The 23,219-nt window shown below is 38.7% G+C and overlaps 1 protein-coding gene across 3 annotated transcripts in view; it reads right to left on the bottom strand.

The window, feature by feature from the left end:
• Positions 1 to 23,219, bottom strand: part of FNDC3A (fibronectin type III domain containing 3A) — a 113,322-nt gene that overhangs the window by 34,300 nt on the left and 55,803 nt on the right. For 2 of the 3 annotated variants that reach the window (XM_040266935.1, XM_040266936.1), the window contains exons 4-5: positions 14,507 to 14,583; positions 1,652 to 1,889 (exon numbers count right to left, since the gene is read on the bottom strand). In XM_040266935.1, coding sequence (XP_040122869.1) covers positions 1,652 to 1,889; positions 14,507 to 14,583 — 315 coding nt within the window. Of the gene's footprint in view, positions 1 to 1,651; positions 1,890 to 14,506; positions 14,584 to 17,440; positions 17,912 to 23,219 lie in introns of those variants that run through there. The other variant, XM_040266937.1, reaches the window with a different exon arrangement.

The raw sequence follows: 23,219 nt of genomic DNA, 5'->3' as shown, positions 1-23,219 counted from the left end.
AAAGCTAAAATCTAAAGCAAAAAAAAAAAAAAACCAAACCCAAAGCAGCAGCAGCTTGCACGTAAAGGCGGGAAGAACACTTCTGGGAGAGAGAACACCATGTGTAGAGGCACTGAGGCAAGAAAGAGCTTGGTTCTGAAAAACTGAAGGTGGGGTGCGTGCATGGGAACAAGACAGACAAGGCAGACTGAGGCCACAGAACAGGATCTTGTTCAAGGCAGTGGTTGGCAACCAGGCCCAACTGTGGCCCCAGGAGTCATCTGGCAGTGGCTGGAGATACTTCTAGCTGTCACAGCTGAGTTGGATGAGGGTGAGGGGTGGAGTTGTGTGCTACTGGCATCTAGTGGTAGAGGGCAGGGATTCTTCTAAATATCCTACAAAGCCAGTTCTGTCCTTCACAGTAAAGACTCATCCTTCTTCAAAGATCAAAAGTGCTGAGGTGGAGAAATTCTGGTCAAGGGGAAGGGCTTAGGATTTTATTCTAAATGCAGGGGAAAGTCACTGAACTCTATTAACTAGAAGAATGGTCTGATTTACATTAGCAGTGGAGAAAAGCATATCTGGGAATCTTCTGAAAGTAAGACACCCACTGATGTGGGGGTTGAAAGAGGAGGAATCAAATTTGGTCATCTGGTTTTCACTTGTGCAAACTGAGTGGACAGTGGTACCATCCATGGAGATGAAGATGACATAGAAAATCAAGTTCCATAATTATGTTTTAAAATACTATAACTGAGATGTATGAGACACTTAAATGGAGTTATAAAAAAGGCAGTTAGGGAGTAACCTGGTGGCCTAGTGGTTAGGATTCCAGAGTCCAGGCTTTTAATACCACGGCCCTGGATTTAATCCCCGGCTTGGGAATGCAGCACAGTCCAAACAAAACAAAACAAAACAAAACAAAACCACAGACAGAAATAAAAGCCTGGGGCTCAGAGGAGAGGTTTTTGACTGAAGATACAAATTAAAAAAAAACTGTCAGTCTGTGGATGGTATTTAAAGCCACAGGAAAGAGTAAGATGATTATTTTGTGTATATGTAGCTGTCTATTCTTCCCAACAATTTATTAACTCCCTGAGGGCAGAGATTATCTTTTGTTTTTTTTTTTCCCCCAGTATCTTATAGAACCTAGCAATGTTAGTGGCATCAGAGGCTTCAGAATTTAACAGTAGCATGATCATTCCTAACTAAAAAGTTTCCTCAGAGAGCAGCAGGACAGACAAGTAGACCCCTGGTTTGAATGTGTCCCCAATGGAATGTTGCTGCATGATGTAAGTTACTTTCCCTTTCTGATTTTCTGTTTACTCACCTGCCTTGAAGGGTGGGCATGAAGATGAAACATTTAACATGTTTTTTAAAATTAATTTTTTCTGGAGCATAGTTGATTTACAATGTTGTTAGTTTCTGCTGTATAGCAAAGTGAATGGGTTATACATATAGATATAGCCATTCTTTTTTTAGATTCTTTTCCCATATAGGTTATTACAGAGTACTGACTAGAACTCCCTTAACACAGTGTTTGAGTGATAGAAAATTATTGTGATAGTTACCATTTTTTGGCTTCTTTTATATAATGTGATAATAGCACCTATTACATCCAAGTAAAGACCAGCCAACTCCATAAAACAAGAACATTTTCTAGATGTCTTACCTACATCTCCATATACTTGTGAAGACTGATACTGCGGCATATACTGCGTTGCCATGTCTCCGGCTCCAGTTACCGGTGAGTACATGTGGCGTGGTGGGGGGGGCATCATGGTTGGGACAGGAATGAAACCAGGCAGAGGAGGGTGTGGAGAGCGGTGGATGACTGTGTGACCACCAGGATGAAACTCTGGTGCCTGAGGAACCACAACAACTCTTCGAACACCATTGTCTTCAATAACCTATAAAATGAACAACAGATTAAAAGTTTCTTCCATAGGATGTAAGCAGTTTTTTCCAGATATGTGAGAGTAAGAATTATTACACTGATTAGAAGTTAATTAAGAAATCTTACAGAACCAACAAGAAAAGGTTTTATTAAATACATTACATACATATGAATTAGCACGGAACAACATGAAGTAGTTTTTGTTATACAATTGAATATAAATCTTAAAACACAAGATTGGCTAAATAGTAATATACACAGTGAGTTAGGATATTCAGTATTTATCTTAGGTGTGACATGCATTTAGTGATACAGTTAAAATGTAGCAATGGGACCAAATGTCTCAAGGGACCTTCTGGTTTCAATATATCAGGGTCAGGAATTTCTTTCTTTTTGTGGGGTAGGGGAAAAATAAGATGTGGAAAGAACAGAAATTGTGAAACAGCAATGGGGAAAAAAAACTGGATCCAAACTCCCCAGATCAACTGTATATTGAATTTAGGCATAAAACTCTTAGGACCATGACCAGAACAATTTTAATAGCTGAAGATCATGTCAAGGGAGGCAAAAACACTCCCAGTTAAGGAAAATATCTGTGGCTCTAAGTCTTAGAAATTACACATTTCCACATAGGGGTCACACTGTGGAAAAATATTTTTAAAAATGATAGATTTCCCTTTGAACCTCACTGGAACAACAAGAACATACAGGAAGGACTAAAAAGATACAAGAGTTTACCTCAAAATTATAAATCCTTCTATGAGAAGAGTTTGTTATCTTTTAGACTTTAATAACAGAAAATGATTAAAATGTAAAGCAGTATCTTAAAGGCAAATGGGAGGCCTGGCGTGCTGCGATTTGTGGGGTCGCAAAGAGTCGGACACGACTGAGTGACTGAACTGAACTGAATATTTTCACATTTTATTATGGAAGAATAAGTTTTACTATGCCTAAACGAATAGCAAATTTTGTTTATAAACATACGTGCTTGGCAAGGATGTTAAAAAACACAGTACTTGGATACAGATAAGCTTAAGTTACAAATAAATTACTGCTTTAGAAAGAATATAGTTGCTATTAAATAGGTTATTAAACTTTCCCTGATGAAGTGTGAGATGACTTGTGAGAAAACACGGAACCAGAAGAGCAAATGAATCGCTGTCTTGATACACGCGGTGAAGAGTACGTTTGTTTCAGCACAGTGGAGACTGCATATCCCATGTCTCCCTATTTAACCCAGTTCTGGATTCAAGCCTGGACAACTGCCTATGACTGGTGGAAACAACGTCCTATCTGGAACCCCAGCTGAAGATAATCCGGAATCTGTTTACCATTTTCCAGCCTCTAACCTATAGGATGGGACCTGAGAGGAAGTCTGAAATGGATTCTGAGTGAGCCAAACCACAGTGTCTGCCATTAACATACCACTTTCACCTTTATCAACGTCTGACTCATAAATCTTAAATGACCTCCATTGCTGATAGGATTGCATGGTACATACTTTTCAACCTAGCATTCCATCTGGTTCCAACCTCTCATTATAGCTGTTATCTTTCTTCCACACCAAACTCTGAACCCTTCATTCCAGCCAGGCTGGTATATTAAAACACCTATCTTCATACTTACCTGCATATTTCTTTATCTTGTACTTTGGCTTATGCCATTTTCCCTCTTCATTTTACTTTCCCCCAGTCTATATCTATGAAAGTCCCATCCATCCTTCCAAATCTAGCACTAACCACCTCCGTTCATTAAAACAAAATTTGTTTTTGAACAAAAAGATAGTGGTAATTTAGGAGAGAAAAACCCAGTGACACGTTTGTGTGGGCACACACTAACAGGGGCAGACAAACACGGCAGCAAAAGTTAGTTATTTAGCATGCTGCACGGCGATAAACACTATGGAAAAAACCAACACACCAGGTGAAGGGGGTCAGAAGTGCCACAAGAGGGGAACAGCTGTAGTATAAAAGAATGATCAGGATAGGCCTTATGGGCAAAGTAGAATTTGAACAGAGATGTGAAGGAATTGAAGGAATTAGCCACGCAAAAATCTGAAAGACTGTTCTGGGAAGAGGGAACAGTCAGAACAAAGCCTTTAAAGTAGGAGTGGCTAGGAGGAAGCCAGTGTGACTGGATCAGCATAAAGGAGGAGAAAAGGCAGAAACAGATGAGATCAACAGATACAAAATGGTAGAGATGATGGCCAAGTCAGGCAGGTTGTACTGTATAGGCTATTAGGGACTATATGTACTCAGTGAGATGGAGGACCATCACAGAAACAAGTGGTTCTCATTGAGGGGTGATTTTACTCCCTAGAGCAACAGTCTCCAACTTTTAGGAGGACTGGTTTTATGGAAGACAGTTTTTCCATGGACTTAGAGTAAGGATGGTTTTGGAACGATTCAAGTGTATTACATTTATTGTGCACTTTATTTCTATTATTATTACATTAGCTCCACCTCAGATCATCAGGCATTAGATCCTGGAGGTTGGGGACCCTTACTGTAAAGGACATTTGGCTGTATCTGGAGTCATTTTTAGGGCTTCCCAGGTGGCGCTAGTGGTAAAGAAGCTGCCTGCCGACGCAGGAGACGTAAGAGATGCAGGTTCAATCCCTGGGTCGGGAGGATCCCCTGGAAAAGGGCATGGCAACCCACTCCAGTATTCTTGCCTGGAAAATCCCCATGGACAGAGGAGCCTGATGGGCTGCAGTCCATGGGGTCGCAGAGAGTTGGGCATGAATGAAGCGACTGAGCATGCTTGGAGTCATTTTTGGTTGTCACACCTGGAGTTGGAGATACTAACTACTTAGCAAGTAGAGGTCAGGGATGGTGCTAAATGCCCTACAACACAGAGGACAACCCCCCCCATAACGAAAAATTATTGGCTTATACTGTTTATGGTACCAAGATTGAGAAATCCTGATATACCCTTACATTTACTAGGGTTACTCTGGCTGCTGAGTTGAGGATAGACTGTAGGGCAAAGCCAAAAATGGGAGGTCATTCAGGAAGTCATTGTAGAAATCTAGGCAAGAGATGGTGGTGGCGTGGGCCACAGTGCAGCAGTGCAGGGAGTGAGAAGCTGCCCACAGTCTGCGTGTCTTTAAAGGCAAAACAACAAGCTTAGCTGATAATTCCATTGGAGAAGTGTGAAAAAGTTTTGGAATGATGGTATTTCACCAACAGTGAGAGGGAAAGCTATAGGTTAGAACAAGTTACTTCAGCAGAGTAGAGAGAAGATCTGGAGTTTTAGGTTTTGCACATATAAGTTTGGTTAAGTCTGTAAGTGGAAATGTTGAGTAGGCAGTTAGATAATAGTGGCCTGCAGTTCCACAAAGATAGGAAAGGACAAACAGGTAAAGCAGGAAGAAAACTTGAGAGTGTGGAGTTTGGTTAAGTATATCAGGGAGAATGGACTGATTTGTTAAGTGTCACTGATAGGTTCAATAAGATATGGACTTAAGGACTGACCATTGGATTCAGCAATTTGGAAGTCATAGGAACCTTATGAGAGCAGTTTTAGCATAATCATAGAGGCAAAGCCTGAGTGGAATGGACTAAAGAGAGAAAGTGGGGAGGAGAATTAGAGAGCTAAATTTCCTCACAATTTTGAAAAGTTTTCCTGTAGAAGGGAATATGTAGGGTGGTAACTGACAGTAGAAGAGTCAAGCAGCTTAAAAAATCTGTTGCTGTTTTTAGTGGGAGCAATTACAACAAGCTGATATACTAATGAGCATGATCCATCAGAGAGTAAGAAACTGATGATGTAGGGGCGAGAGAGAGAGCTAGAGTAATGTCCTTGAGCAGGCAAAAGGAGAAGACAGGACTCCAGCTGGGGCGCAGGATTTAGATAGGAGCAGAAAAGTCTGTCTGATCTAGATGAAAGAAAAGTACGGACTGATGAGATGAGAAGGTAAAGAATGTAACTTCAGATGCTGATAGAGATGTGGGGTTAGGAGTCTGTAGTTTCCTTGACTGCTCTCTGTGAACCCTTTCCTAGACACCAGAATCTGTGTTCTCTCCTTCCTATCAATTCTATTGCATTTATTCTCTACCATCTGTTTGGTATCCCTAACACTGTAGTACTTGTTAATTTTCCAACATGTCTTACTCTGTAATTTAACTGTAAGTTTCTCAAGGGACATGTGTTAACTATTTAATCCTCAAAACAATGCTAAAATAGGTAGCATTATTATTTCCATTATTTTTAGACAGGGAAACTGAGGCATAGAGATGTTAAATAACTTGTAACGTCACACAGGCAGTAAGTGGAGGAACTAGTAACTGAACTCAGGTAAGCTGGTTTCAATTCCATGTTCTTATTCACTTTGTCAGCACAGAATCCACAAATAACTGCCTCCTAGTGCCTTTTTAAATTTCACAAACACAAGTGAGATCTCATCAGTTAAAAAAGAAATGGCTAAATTGCTTATGAAATTAAAACCACTTTTCTACTGAATAAGAACATTTCAAATATACAGATAAGCTGAGGGAAGAAAGACTGGGGAGTTAATTGTTTTAAAAGGTCGTGAAATGAGATTTCAACAAGAAACCTGATTTAAAATAGTCTGGAAGGCCTGAAGAGGGGGAACTCTCTACTGTTTGCTGTCCTTTCCAGACTCTAGCAGGAATCACATACCTTGCACTTCCCAACCGGAAGGAAGCTTACTTTATATACCCCAGCTGGAGGAAGGAAAAATTTTCTCCTTGCTTAGTATGGCCAATGAGAAGCTACCACAACTAGCCTAATCAGAAGCAGCCATAGCCCTCAACTCTCTTTTCTCCGATGGACTTTGCTCAAAAACCACCCCTTCCCAACTCCCCTCTTTTCTTTAAGAATCGTCCTCTTCTTTGTTTTGGGAACTTGCCTATGGTTTGCCATAGTTTGCATGTCCTGCACTGCAATTTCTCTGCTATTCCTGAATAACATCACTTTGCTGTTAACTATGTATTTTATTTTTAAGGTTGATAAGGTACAGAGTTCAGTTTTGCAAGAACAGTTCTGGGGATGGATGGTGGCGCAACAGTGTGAACATACTTAATACCACTGAACTGTACCTTTAAAACAGTTATGGTATATTTTTAATGTGTATTTTACAATTAAACGAAAACAAAACTAAGATACAGAGATAAAAAAAAAAAAAAAAAAAAAGCCAGATCAGGATCAAGAGGGTGTGGAGAACTCCACCACTTCAAGAAATCTTCTGAGCAGCCAGTAACTTCAGAGTAAGGCCAGAGACCTCAAAACTATCCGCCTAGTCTCTAGCTGCCAAGAAATAGCCAAGACACTGAATTTTACACCAACAGGGTACAGTGATGGCAGAGATTAAGATAAACAAGTTCTGAGAAGGAAAAAAAGGTAAAATATAATCCAAATTAGTCTATGTTAAAAAAATTAAAGACGATGAGATAAACGGAAATATCAACACAGTCTGACCACCTAACCACATACACCATGTAATATCTAATTAGACAAAAGCCCTGTTTTGTTTCCTTCACTGAACACAAATGTAATTGAGAGGGGCTGCAGAGAAAGGAGGTTGTGTTTGCTATCTGATATTTTATATTGTGCTCCAGAATGGACATTCCATGACAGATCTGTTCTATATTCTATTTTCTCCCCAATAACTGGTACGGTACATGTAGTGTATGACAGATGCTCAAAAAATATTTGTTTGATGACTGATATAACCAGAAATAAATGCTATTAGTTCTACTCAAATGTCCCACCCCCCTTAACAATAGCTAACTACTAGGGTTTTGTGACTTCTTCAATACCTACCACCTTTGCTTCCCTGCTACTTCTAGCAACCTACTTCTATTGCATCATTCTGAACTACTCCGAATTTAAGCTACTGAACAGTATTACAGATATTTCTGGCCATTCATCTAACAGATTCATCCAACGTCTAATCAAGCACACAGCAACGTAAGCGACTACAACCTTTCTGTCCAGCTCTTACTGTGTCTCTTCAGCCTCATCTAAACCTTTCAGTCTCTTACACTGCTGTCCATCTGTTTTGGTTGTTCCTTCCAGGAGAGACAAAGACTGAGATCAGACTTGTTTGTACACTCTGAAAGATTTACTAACCTCACTGCTGTGTGCTGACATAAAGGCACAGTGAAATACCAAGTCCAGCTCAAAGGAGTAATCTGAAACTTCATGAAGCTGACACAGGCCTTTTCCCCACATTATGAGATCTACAATCCCCTCCCTGTTAGGTACCCTCTCATCACCATAACAACCCACATTCCATAAAAAACAAGGAGCCATTACAGAAAGGCAGAAGGGGGGACCTTTTGGCATTACCTTTTAGGAGTCCCATTCAGGTTAAGTCTACACTATTTTCTTGATAATTCATTAACTTCATCACTAAAATATCAAGTGTGATTTTGAGCTGCAATACCCTTAGGGACCACAAGTTGTTATTATTTGCCAGCAAACTAAGTTCCTTCTCCACCTGTCACCATATGCTTTCTGTGCCATTTGTTTTCACTGCTTTTGTTTACTGTGCTGTTTCTCTCTTTGGTGTCTGAGTTCAGCTGGCATGTATTTCTGTCTATGCAGTATGTCAAATTGCTCATACATTTCCCTTTCTTATTTGTTAAACTGTAATAATCAAGTTCCTTAAGGTCATGTCTAAAATTATGTCTGTTAATTAGAGAAAAGGCTAAGGGGAAACATACTAAATGTTTACAGAGAATATCTCTGGGTTATAACACTTAATGGAATTTTTTCCCTACCCTTTTACATGTTTTCCAAATAATAATGATCAGAAAATGTACAACTATATTTGTTCTTTATCACTAAATATATTTCCCATTGGCTTGCTTGCAAAATTAATATTCCTTGGCATTTAAGCTTCTGGTGAACAACGAACATTTTCAGTTCAGTTCAGTCGCTCAGTCGTGTCCAACTCTTTGCGATCCCATGAATCGCAGCACACCAGGCCTCCCTGTCCATCACCAACCCCCGGAGTCCACCCAAACCCATGTCCATCGAGTCGGTGATGCCATCCAACCATCTCATTCTCTGTTGTCCCCTTCTCCTCCTGCCCTCAATCTTTCCCAGCATCAGGGTCTTTTCCAATGAGTCAGCTCTTCACATCAGGTGGCCAAAGGATTGGAGTTTCAGCTTCAACATCAGTCCTTCCAATGAACACCCAGGCCTACTTTATGCATAAAATTTTAATGAACTTTAGGTTTCCCAATCATATTGCAAGCACCTGATGTTTAATAAAAAATTTTAAAAAATGATGATCCATTTTTCTGATCCAACAACAAAAGCTATGCAACTAAAAAATTAAGACTGACTATTCTCATTACTGCTAAGTAGAATGCTGAAGTATCAGAGAAATAAGGTACAAATATAAATTAACAATATTATAGAACTCTTGGATAAAGAAGCAAAGAAAGTATAACAAAATTGGCAATTTTAACAGCAACTCTGGGCTTTGCAAATGGCAAATGAGAAAAACAGGACCAACGAATCCCCAAATCACCTAACACATAATACACTGTCTGTTATTCTCAAAAATCAAGGTAAAATAGATGTGAATTATTGATAACTGCACTTCTGAAGTGCTTCTAAACTTAATGGCATTCATACAAACATAAAAAATTTGAAGATTGATTTATCCTGGGTAAATCTCGATCTCCATCTAAGATTATTTATCTTTTGAATCTTTAATTTTTCGGCCTCAATATGCTCTTTGATTTGTAGCATGATTGCTTCCTCAATGGTAGAGCTAGAGAGTCCCAACAATGGATTTTAATTTTTTTAAATTAAATTTATTTATTTTTAATTGGTGGATAACTGTCTTACAACATTGTGTTAGTTTCTGCCATACTGGATTTTAGTTTTTGCAGTCCTTGCTTGTCTGACCAAATGTTTTAGGATATTCACATTTGCTGAATCCTGTTGGTGTATGTACTGAATTACATGATGGTATAGCAAAAACATTACTTGACCTTCCTTCGATCACTGGCCTTCAACAACAGATACACAGAAGGCAGGGATGAAGCTGATTAAATTGCTGCCCCAAGGGGAGAACAGTGTACAGAAGTCTAAAAAGAGACTGCAGATGACAGCTATTCCTGGATTTAGTGTGTGTGCTCCTTTAGTTCCCACTGAGCCAAATACAACATACAACTTATAACAGCCATCTACGTGTCTTAATGTTTGGTTCAACTCCCAGCTTCTATCTTTGCTAATATAATTATGTTTGCTTATGTGTCAAATTTTGGATAATTACCAAGCTCTCAGCTGTGCTGAGAACTTGGCTTTTGATAAGTATTTTCTAACATGAGAAACTGTGTCTGTCAGGCAATAGGGGTTGTACTTCAATGGTGATGTCAAAATGTTAGAATTCATTCTTACACACTAGGTACTTAAATTATTTCAATAATGATGAGAATAGATTTTTGTCTTTGGATTACCATTGTGTGATTTAAAGTGATACATTTCCTACAGACAATGATTACTATTAAAGTTCATTCTCTTATTTGACAAATATTTATGAAATACACACTATATTTGAGTTACTACAGAACAAAAATTTAAAAAGGTACCTCCATACACTCAAGGAACTTAAAATCCCATTTAAGGAGAATATATAGACACAGAATTATAGTATCAGGTATGTATATGTAACTAAAGAATGGTACAAATAACTTGATCTAGGTTCTCAAAGATAGGTAGAATTTCAAAAGGCAGAAATGAGGGAGTGAATAACATTCCCTGGATAACAGCATTAAGAAAACCATGGAGGAAAAAAAAAAAAAAGAAACCATGGAGAAAGAAGAACATCAAGTGAGCATGTGAGTAGGCATGTTTGGCTGAAAAAACAGATGGGTGATTACATTTATCAAGAGAAGCATACAGAGACAAACCAGAACAGAACTGTGTTAAGACCTTATGTGTCAAGAAATCTAGACCTCACGAGTGGCCAAGCCAACTAATGAGCACAGAACTGAAAAAATTAAAGAAGTTATATAGGAAGATTATTTTAGTGGCTCTTGCCCTAAAAATACAGCACTTCGGACTTCCCTGGTGGTCCAGTGGTTAACACTGTGCTTCCAGTGTAGGGGGTGTAGGTTTAATCCCTGGTTGGAGAACTAAGATTCCATATGTTATGTGGCATGGCAAAATACATTTTAAAAAAGATATAGAATCTCAACTTGGATGATCATTTGATTGATTTACTAGTATTTATTGAGCCCTTAATACATGACAGGCACTGTACTCAGCACTGAGGAAATAAAGATGAATGAGAATTCCGTATGATCTAGTCTTATTATCTCTCTGACCTCACTGTTTACTATTATTCTGCCTTAAGGACTCAGTCCAGCTGCAACGGCCCCCTTGTTGTTCCCAAGCATGCTCCCATCTTAGGCCTTTTGCACCAGCTGTTTCTGTTCCCAGAATCCTCTTTCCCTGAATAAATGCATGGCTAACTCCCAACTGTCCTTCAAGACTTGGTTCAAAGGCACCTTTCCAATGATGCCTAGTCTGACTACCCTATCTTAAAATGTAACTAGCTCTGTTTTCTTTCTTTTCCCCCATTTTACCACCAAATACATTACATATAATTTATCCATTTATTATGCTTATGTTTCCTTTTGCCCACAAGAATGTAAACTACAGAAGTACAGAGGTCCTTGCCTCTTTTTATTCAAGCACTGAGAGAGTCCCTAACATGTAAGAACACTCAATACATATCTTTTGACTACTGTTAAATACAGGAACTGTATGAATTCATAATCTTCTCTTCTCAGGAAAGAGAATTTATTAACTAAACAATGTGAAAAATTTGTTAAAAGAGGGATATATATAATGTGCTATGAGAACCCAAACGGAAAGGCAAGTGAAAAGGTTCAAGGAAAGTTAATTCTAGAAGGTTATAATTGAGTGAGTTGAGAAGAGTAGAAATTTGCCACAAAAATGAAAGGTACTGTTAGCTGAGAGAACAGCAGAATACCTACAATTGCCTTTGAATAATCTGTCTTAATCACCTTTATGTCACTAGCACCCAATACAGAGCTTGGCACATGATGCCATTCAACATGTTTGTTAAAGTGAGCTATGCTAGAGAGAAAAGACGAGGTAATCCTCTTTATGGAGATGGAGAAAGGTCTGAAAAGGCGCACACAGAGAAGTAGGAAGAATCAGGATAGCATTACTTCAAGAAAATCTGGGGTAATCTGGGGTAAATCATATGAATGTTGTTTAGTTGCTAAGTAGTGTATGATTCTCTGTGACCCTACGGACTGTAGCCTGCCAGGCTCCTCTGTCCATGGGATTTCCCAGGCAAGAATACTGGAGTGGGTTGCCATTTCCTTCTCCAGGGGATCTTCCTGACCCAGGGATCAAACCCAAGGCTCCTGCATTGGCAGGCGTACTCTTTTACCACTGAGCCACCAGGGAAGGGTCAAATGTTCAGAGGTCAAAGAGGACTGTTGCTGTTCAGTCGCTCAGTTGTGTCGGACTCTTTGCAACCCCATGGACTGCAGCACACCAGGCCTCCCTGTCCTTCACCATCTCTCGGAGCTTGCTCAAACTCATGTCCATTGAGTCAGTGATGCCATCCAACCATCTTGTCCTCTGTCATCACCCCATTCTCCTGCCTTCAATCTCTCCCAGCATCAGGGTCTTTTCTAATGAGTCAGTTCTTCACATCAGGTGGCCAAAGTATTGGAGTTTCAGCTTCAGCATCAGTCCTTCCAATGAATATTCAGGACTGATCTCCTTTAGGATTGACTGGTTGGATATCCTTACCGTCCAAGGGACTATGAAGAGTCTTCTCCAACAACACAGTTCAAAAGCATCAATTCTTGAGTGCTCAGCCTTCTTTATGGTCAAACTCTCACATCCATACATGATTATGTTTTTAACAAATATTTAGAGGTCAAAGAGGATTATGCTGGAAAAAAGGCTTTGGTTTGGTGTATACCAGAGAGTAGATTTAGTAGGGTAAAAAAGGCAGGCAGGCTAAGGAGTCAGTGTGCTAAACAAAAGCAGAAATAATGACCAGATTATTCCTCTGGAAAGCTTACAAAGTACTTTCAAATATGAAAGAAAGTGAAAGTATTAGTCACTCAGTTGTGCCTGACTCTGCAAACCCATGGCCTGTAGATCGCCAGGCTCCTCTGTCCATGGGATTTTCCAGGCAAGAAATGGAGTGAGCTGCCATTTCTTTCTCCACTTTCAACTATGTTAACTCATATATGTTATCATCTTATCTTACAGTGAGGACACTGAGGCTCAAGGAAGTTGATTTGTCCAAGGCCATGCAGCCAGCAAGGGTTTTAAACATGATATGGATCCAGCTTTTGGACTCTAATTCTCATACTATTTCCATTGTCCCCAGGATCATGGTCCTCTTTTGCTCTCATTCATATAGTGGGGTAGGCTTCAGATAGTGGCCAGTGAATCTACCACAATAGCCCACCAGTATTTTGGCATAATCAGGGAGGATATAAGAGAGGCTCTGAAGAAAATTCCAAGTACAGGGGCTTTGCTGGTGGCTCAGTGGTTAAGAATCTGTCTTATTATATAAAGATGTATTATATCTTAATATAATTATTATATATTTAATATAATCAAATATACATTAATTATAATTAAATATATATTCGATATATTAATATATTATATTAAGATTCTGCCTTATTATAATGCAGGGAACATGGGTTCAATCCCTGGTCTGGGAAGATCCCACATGCTGCAGGACAACACGTGCAGCCTGTGTGCTGCAACTCCTGAAGCCTGTGTCCCTGGAGCCCAGGGGTGGCAACACGAGAAGCCACTGCAAGGAGAAGCCCACACATGGCAACGAACAGCAGCCCCCACTCACTGCAACTAGAGAAAGCCTGCGTGCAGCAATGAAGACCCAGCACAGCCATAATTTAAATAAATAAATACATCTTTAAAAAATTTTCAAGTACAAATTCAGTGCTAGGATAAGAAACTGGCTATTTCCAAAAAGTTTTGAAGCAATGAGTGCTGACTACGTAGAATCTCAGTAGCAGATATTGACACCTATAGACTTTATAGTTACTAAGTTTGCCTGTGCAAATAAGTAAGCTATCCTTTTTTCTTTAAGTCAGAGCTTTTCAATTTGCATGTAAGAAAGAGCTACAGGTGTGTGGTGATACTGATCCCCTTAGCCCTTAGGGTTGCAGGTCTACAGGTCTAAATTCTCTTGTATAGACCACAATGTGCCATCCAATGATCCTGGACACCTGTGAATGAGTGTAAAGAAGTTGGATGCACTGGCTTGGATTATTTTTAAGTAAATGGTTAATTTTAAAATGTTAGCATGGGTGCCTTTAAACCTTATGATATTAATTATATTATTTACATATCCCAGGAGAAAAAAACCTCTAAAATTAATTCTTTATTATAATTCAACACCCAAAAGACAAGGCCACATGATGAGTGCTACTAACTTAATTTTTCCTCCTTTCCAAATAGCACTGATTGTGCTAAAATATTTGAAATAGATTTGCCAAAGATATAGTATACTGGGTAATAAGCTTCGGCATCTAAATTTTGTTTGCATTAAATAGTAACCTTACGATCACTAACACACACATATATAGACAAAAGTAACACAAAACATACCTGTGGGGCATAGCCAGGAGGCACGTAAATTGGAGGCACAGAACCATTTGGGGACATCATTGGAACCTGAGCAGGACCTGAACAGATCACAGAAATCATCTATTAATCCTGGGTTACTTAACAAGCAAAAATTGAAAACAATTTGAATTACATTTTGAATTCTTCATTTTAAACTAAACCCTTAAACTAATAGTGTATAACCATGAAAGGAAATTCAGATAATTCACCTGCTAAAATAGAAATGTCTACCTTGTAAAGGGCACTGACTGCTCTTTACCTACAGTTGTGTTTTTCAAACCTGCCTGGTGATCGTTAACAGTCACCTGGGGAGAGTTTTAAGCACACAGGGACTTCTCTGGCAGTCCAGTGGTTAGGGCTCTGCACTTCCACTGCACGGGCTGCGGGTTCAATCCCTGGTCAGGGAGCTAGAGATTCTTGTTTACTATGCTTACAGTAAATGGGGGTCTTGAATCAGTGCACTTACAAATGTCCCAGGTAATTCCTGTGCAAACTGTGCAAATTAAGAAACACTGACCCAGTGGAAAATCAAACCAAACTTTGCATATAAAATCAATGAAAAATACAAAAGGCAAAATTTGAAAAAACAATAGGAAAAATCAAGAAAAAGTCAAGAGGAAGAAGCAGGAAGAAGATTAGTTAGAAATTTGGAACTTGTTTTCTTAGGGTTAAAAATCTTTTAACCCTGTAATGAGTAAGTCATGCCTTTGGGGGCTTGAGAACATTAGAAAAATGGAATACATGAGTATTTACCCAAATAAAACTTTTTTTGTTTCTTACACTGAAAAGTCCTTTTAAAAAAAAAGAAAACTCAGCTAGTCTTATTCTACATTTCCTTTCATTTTAATAGTGATATCCTTTCCCAACAACTTTTTAAAAAGTGGTTTCATATCTAAGGATATATTTCTACTATGTATTTAGTAAACACTAAAATATTATGTATTTTTTAGCAACTGATGTAATGAGCTTTAAGAAATATGCTCTGATGCTTCTAAGGACAAGTAAGGCCTTCTTTATTTTCATATCCTTGGAAAACAAACACAAAATTTTCCTACATCTAAGTCAACATTACCTATAAATTTACTAAACAATACTTGTGACGTGCTTTACAACTCTAGGCAAGAAAGGCTTCATCCAAAACTCACCTTTCAACTTCTATATGCCGGACTCAAGAAATGACAGCAGTTTTAAAGTTATGCTGGTTTACTTCTGTTAGCTAATTTACAGAAAACTATAACAAGCTAGCTTTCTGAATCCTGTGATCTGGCTTAGAGATTATTCAGAATGCGTGAAATTTTGCTGAGAACCAGAAAGAGAATTCACTGAAAACTATTATCTATAATTTTAATAAAGGAAATTACTTTGTTGTGTTTCTACTGTATGTGTCAGAGACTGATTCCTTGCATATGTGGTCAAGTTTAATCCCTATTTCAAGTTATCAGAAGAAGCTTTTGTTTTTTAGCCATCAGAGTAAAAAATAAATTATTACCAATTACATTTAAACTTATAAAACTACATAACTGCTTTGGGTTGCTCTTCTTTCACTAAAGATATGAATATATAAATACTAAGTAGTTGCAATTCAAACCATAATATACTTTGAAAGCTGCTAAGTGTTTATAATTTAGTAATACAAAATTCTACTTTATTCTTTAATTATATCTAAGTGTGATTACTGAAGAGAGCACAAAACAAACCTAATCTCAAATAAACCAGCAGTAAACCCATAACTAGCTGCAGTCCAGGAATAATCATTAACTCATATCCCTATGAAGTAATCTTTTCACTTTAGCAAGTGAATTTTCTTACCCTGAGGGAAAATGGTACAAGGTTAGATTTTTTTCTTTAAAACAAAGCAAAACAAAACCACACACTTCATGTATAGCATTATTTAATATCTAAAATACTGGTGTGAAGTAACATGCAACACAACCTATAAAACTCCCATTGTATAAACAAAATAAATACAGGTATTTATTATATATAAAATAAATACAGGCATTTATTTTGTTGCTTAGAACTACAATATTTACAGCACCATTTCTGTTGCTATTCCTGTCTATAGTAGCAAAACTCCAAAACCTCGCATTCTTGATGATGCAGAAGTTCCATCACCTCCTTAGTTCCAACAATACTTTTAAATTTAGGAGGTATGAAAAGATTAACTACAAACTCTTGATTGAGGGCAGTGAGGGAGCTCCTGTCTCGGTGAAGAAGCTAAGTCTGTTACAGACTACCATTAAACACATCTGGCAGGAGAGTAGCTGTATCTGAACCACTGTAGATCCACCAACTAACTCCTTAATAATATATACGATTTGAGCAAAATCTACCACAAATCATATACCTAGATTTTTAAGGGCATATTTCCTTTTCTAAAATCTTGCATAAGAGTAAACAGCTCTATTTACCAACTGCCTTAAGAAATCTGAGAAGCCTAAATTCCTTAAAAATCGCCATCAGTGATTCAGTATTTCATCTAGTAAAATGTCAACTCTTTTAAAATTTTTTCTTTATTAGCAGATATTAGCAGACATCTGATTAAAAAACAAAACAAAACGAGAGATCTGTCTGGGTTCAAATTCTTAACATGCAACGGGCTGCTGACGTGCCACACATTCTCCTTACAAGCAAGCTTTCACAATGGCTTCCAAATAATCTGATGCCAATTTGCAGATTTTAGTTGTAAAAAGAAAATCCTAGTAAAGGCTCTGGAAAGGAATAGTCTGTGGAATATAAAATCAACTCAACTCTAAACAGAGTCTAATCTTTTTATAACTACATGGCCACAATGTAAAATTTTTACAGCAACAGATCTGGCATCTATTGAAAAAACAAACGGCATGACTTTAGAGTAATACAATACTTGCTACGTTTTAAAATAAAAGCAGAATGTTCAAAACCAGTAAATCTTACCACTCATTTTGTTTTTACAGTAGCAGAGAACAAGAAAATCCAACAAGGAAACAGCGTAGTACACGTTAGCAGCTTTAACTGGAGAACCGCGGTTGCTGCCTTTTTTTTTTTTTTTAGCAAAGCTACGAGGAAAAGATCCTTTGACCGAGTCACGTGATACTAACCACGTGACCTGCAGTGACCCGCGGAAAGGGAAGGGGAAAAAAAAGCAAAGCGTTCCTGCTGGCAGTGTTTGGTATACAGTAAATGATTAAAAGATTTCTACTGATTCTGCCCTGTATTTGAAAATTTTCAGACTCCTTTATGAACCAGCTCAAAAGCTCATCAAGATATTCATGGAAACATAGATATCTGATGTAAAATAACTCCCTTTGTTCTCATTTTCCTCTGATAACTAATAGGCCTGTGTGCTAAGTCGCTTCAGCCATCTCCGACTCTGCGACCCTAAGGATTGCAGTCTGTTCTGCTCCTCTGTCCGTGAGATTCTACAGGCAGGAATACTGGAGTGGGTTGCCACGTCCTCCCGGGGATCCTCCCGACCCAGGGATCGAACTAGCGTCTCATTAGTCTACCTGCATTGGCAGATGGGTTCTTTACCATTAGAGCCACCTGGAAAGCCCCACATACTATCTACTAATTCAAATTTTATTACCCCAGCCGGCTGCTTTTCATTTATAAATTTTAGGACACATATAACACTAATTTAGAAGACTCACTCTGAAATGTCCTTGTGTAACTTGATGCACTCTCCATACTCATCCCTTAAAATTCTTTTGTGTATTGTGGGCAACCCTTAAGGAAAGCCCACAGTACACAAAAGAATTATCTACAGAATACAGGCTTCATCAACTTGTTCTTTAAGCATGGGATTTCTATTTCAGACAGGCATTTAACATCTCAAGTTAATAAACACTACCTTTTTTTTAAAAAATTATTACTGGTTTTACTTTCTTTTCATCTGATTTTTTCTTGTTGTTTCTAAAGGTTTAACCTGGACACTAATACAGATACTTGGTAGATGCTATTCTCACTCATGCTCATGAAATCTGAAAAGACAGGTCATGATTGGGGCTTAAAGTACTTTACTCAAGCAGGTGTAGAGACCAGGAAGAAGACTAAATGTTCAGTTATAAGAGAGGGTAATAAGACTGTAAGAACTTGGGAGGGCTTTTCATTACTTTATGGTGCTGTGTAGTTAAGGAAATTTATTTATAGCTAAAACAAATACACAGGTAATGATAATGAATGTGATTTGTAATAAGTTGAACAGTGGAAAAAAAGGGCATTTTGGTATCAAAAGATGTAAGTTTTAACAACAGCATCAATATTTATTAGCAGGGCAATTTACTGCTCTTCTGTGACACTCAGTTTCCTTCTATAAAATGGTTAAAACAATCAACTTCATAGCATTGTTGAGAATCAAACTAGATAAATTTAAAGTACCAAGTACACTGGCTGCCACCACTCAATAAATGATAGTTATTATTATAAGAATGGTCACTATGGGGCTTCCCAGATGGCTCAGTGATAAAAAATCTGCCTGCCAATGCAGGAGACAAATGAGACATGGGTTCAGTCCCTGGGTCAGGAAGACACCCTGAAGTAGGAAATGGCAACCTGCTCCAGTATTCTTGCCTGGAAAATTCCATGGACAGAGGAGCCTGACGGGCTACAATCCACAGGGTCGCAGTCAGACATGACTGCACACACACACACACACATATTTGAGAAAGTAATGGACAGGGTACTATCCAATGTTTTACATGTGTTAACTCAATCCTTGCAATAACTGAAATAGGCATCGCTTATAGGTAAGGGAATTGAAGCAGAATGCAATAAAGTAACTTGCCAAGAGCACACAATGAGGCAAAGCCAGGATTATTTTAACAATAAGGCAATATTTTAAACATACATAAACCATGTTCAAAGACTTGGTCTTCCAAAAAGCTGGAAAAGAACTGGCAAGGGATAACCTGGAGGTTTCAATAAATACATGCCAGACATTTCAGAGGAGATAAGACACTGAAGTATCATTCTCACTACTGAGGAAGGGTAATTGTTACCTTCTAAGTCTCACTAAAAGGCAAAGCTGCCCTGAAGAGCATAGCTTAATACCTAAAAGTCTCCTGGTCTCAACAGAATCTTCTCATAAATGTTGGATTCAGGCTCCCAGTAAATCCAACCATGCCTCTGATCTTTAGCCCCTAAACAAAAAGCAAGTCCCGGCAGCCCACTTCCTCACTTTGGCTCATGTTCTCACACAGCTGTGTTTCCGTTTCTTGACTTTCTTTAATGGATGATCTTCTCATTTCTTCCCACTGTGCTCACTGGAACATTTTCCTTGTTATAAATTCCCCTGGATCCTCAACCTTTTCACAGAACATCTGCTCATGGGCTTTCTTTAAATGGAACCCAGCTCGCCTCCAGGACAGCTCTTCCAGTAGCTGCTGGGAGCAGCGGCTTCTCATTCTCCCCTGAGGCAGGCTCCAGACACCCGAAGGGCCGCTTCTCAGCGCCACTACTGTTGCTGTTTCATGCTTCAGCTTCCTGTTCCTCGAGATCACGCCATAGTAATGCATGGTGATACAGCACCCTCTGCCCCTTCTCACTGCCGTCATTTATTGAGAGCTTCAGCACCATGTTCACAGTGTTTTTCCCAGCTCTTGCCCATCAGCAAGACGACTTCCGTGTCCAAGAAAACCTAACATACCTTTCTTGAACTCTTCTATTGTTTTTAGTTATCTTAGAATTTATCACTCAGAGTTCCACTACAGAAGTTCGTCTTTGAAATGTTAAAGCTCTCACGTTTAAGTCTCCGGTCACTGTATCTAGCATCTCACTAGTTCTCTTTCTTCTGCGACATTAGGTCTTCCTCATGGTGATCTCCTGTTTCTCCTGATCCACCTGTGTCTTCATAGCCTGATCTTTTTTCCCATCCATGTCTTCCTTTTACCTTGCCTTCACTAAAAATACCCAATTCTAATAAATCAGATTTAATTATCTTCTCATAGACCTGAACTGTAGAAATCCAATGTTATGTGGACTGGCATGTTTATGAATTTAATTATATCCAACCTTAACTCAGCCATCAGCACTGCTCAGGAATCCTTTCAGGAATTTATTCCTGGCTAATAAACTTACATCCTGTTTTCTACAGGGATCATCAGAGATCCCCACCACTCTTTAAGGATATCCCCCAATTCAACCTCAACTACGTATCTCAGCATAAAATTAAACTCTTTCAATGTTGTTTACAAACTCTTCTCACCTCTTCTATTTTCAGAAGAATCATTGTCCTTTCACACTGAATTAAAGCTATCTGCCCCCCTTTCTAGTCTTGAGCTGATCTCCACTTCCTCCTCTACTGGGGTCTGCTTCAGTTCAGTTCAGTTCATTTCAGTTGCTCAGTCATGTCCGACTCTTTGTGACCCCATGAACTGCAGCACACCAGGCCTCCCTGTCCATCACCAACTCCCGGAGTCTACCCAAACTCATGTCCATTGAGTCTGTGATGCCATCCAACCATCTCATCCTCTGTCATCCCCTTCTCCTCCTGCCTTCAATCTTTCCCAGCATCAGAGTCTTTTCAAATGAATCAGGTCTTCGCATCAGGTGGCCAAAGTATTGGAGTTTCAGCTTCAACATCAGTCCTGCCAATGAACACCCAGACTGGTCTCCTTTAGGATGGACTGGTTGGCTCTCCTTGCAGTCCAAGGGACTCTCAAGAGTCTCCTCCAACACCACAGTTCAAAAGCATCAATTCTTCGGCACTCAGCTTTCTTTATAGTCCAATTCTCACATCCATACACGACTACTGGAAAAACCACAGCCTTGACTATACAGACCTTTGTTGACAAAGTAATGTCTCTGCTTTTGAATATGCTATCTAGGTTGATCATAACTTTTCTTCCAAGGAGTAAGCGTCTTTTAATTTCACGGCTGCAATCACCATCTGCAGTGATTTTGGAGACCCCCAAATAAAGTCAGCCACTGTTTCCCCGTCTATCTGCCATGAAGTGATGGGACCGGATTCCATGATCTTACTTTTCTGAATGTTGAGCTTTAAGCCAACTTTTTCACTCTCCTCTTTCACTTTCATCAAGGGGCTCTTTAGTTCCTCTTCACTTTCTGCCATAAGGGTGGTGTCATCTGCATATTTGAGGTTATTGATATTTCTCCTGGCAATCTTCATTCCAGCTTGTGCTTCTTCCAGCCCATTGTTTCTCATGATGTACTCTGCATGCAAGTTAAATAAGCAGGGTGACAGTATACAGCCTTGACATACTCCGTTTCCTCTCTGCTTTACCGCTAGTGCCACCTGGGAAGCACGGGGTCTGGCTTCAATACCCTCCTAACAAGATTCAGCTCTATCCCCTCACTATCCTCAACTATTTCCACAGCTGCCACACTTCTAATGCCCAAGGTTAGTGTTAGGGTTCATATTTTCGAGGACTTTTCAGTTATAATAGAAAAGTAAAAGTTAAATTTATTTCATGTTTTCTAAAGATATGTTAATTTAACAATGTGCATCAATTTTTCCACAGAAATAGAGAGAATGCATTGAGAACACCACAATTACAGGAAAACATTTTGCAGCGGTGAATACATTTTTCATTTTCCCTTTTGTACCTGATTATATGACAATTTTAACAAACAAAAGGCTCCTGGTTTTTATTTTCTCAACACTGCCTCAAATGTTTGCAGAGGGTTACTGGAGGCCTGGTGACACCAAGTGGCCATCAGGGGCATGAGCATCACATACTGCTGTGGCCACCAGCAGGAGACTGCAAAGAGTTCTGCCCTTAGCCCTCCTTATCAAAGAACATTCTGCTCTACTACTAAGTACCTTAACTGCCATGCTTGACTTGCTTCTGACAGGGGTCAGGAAAAGAGAAACGGTTTATTCTAGTTGCCTTTAAGTATAATCACAGGTTAAAGTAAAAACAAGAGATAGACAAGCTGCTTACAGGAGATCATGGCAGAAACTGGCAACACGAAATGAAGGCTGATCAATACATCAGAGCTTATTTTAATGGAACTATTAATTATACTCTGTTAAAAAATGAAAAGTCTGGAACAAATGTTAAATCAGTTAGATATCAAGATGAGAGGAATAAACTGGGATTGTCCTAGACAAAATGGGAAATAAGGTCACCCTATTAATAAGCGATGCTTATTTGTTAAGGTTACAAAACACCTGATAATTTTTATTCACATGAGGCTGGCAATCAGCACAAGCCTATACAGTCTTGGAACTGAAATGAGTTAGTCGATTGTAATTTGATTGTATGTATTTTTTTAAATCATATCATATATTTTTCTTAGTGTAACTGAAAGGTCCTTGAAAGTATGCACTCTAACACTAATCCTGGGCATTAGAAGTGTGTGACAACTGTAATTTGGGAAAAAGAATGAAGTAGGAGATTAAAGAAAAAAGATCAAGGTAATTATTATTCACTGATTTAGGGGACTTTCTTTTCCTTGAAAATTTATTATTCCTTTTTAAGGCTGGATGAAGTAGACTATTAAAATCAGGGGTCTATGGATGATTCAGAATTATGGGTAATTTCATTTATCTGTGTACAGGTAACTAAAAATTTCTATAATCAGACTTGCTAAGCATTTAGATGTATCAGTGACAAGCATATCAAGTAGGAAAAGGATGAAGAATGACTATCATACTATGGTTAGAATCTATCTTTAGCACTAAATCAAGCTGTATATAGATAGAAAACAGTAGATATGTTTATCAAGCAAGCACCTGCTTCTAAACAAGTTA

The sequence above is a fragment of the Oryx dammah genome, unplaced genomic scaffold (genome assembly GCF_014754425.2).
Source record: "Oryx dammah isolate SB20612 unplaced genomic scaffold, SCBI_Odam_1.1 HiC_scaffold_24, whole genome shotgun sequence".
In the NCBI taxonomy this organism is placed as follows: domain Eukaryota; kingdom Metazoa; phylum Chordata; class Mammalia; order Artiodactyla; family Bovidae; genus Oryx; species Oryx dammah.
This window is presented reverse-complemented; position numbering and strand designations above follow the sequence as displayed.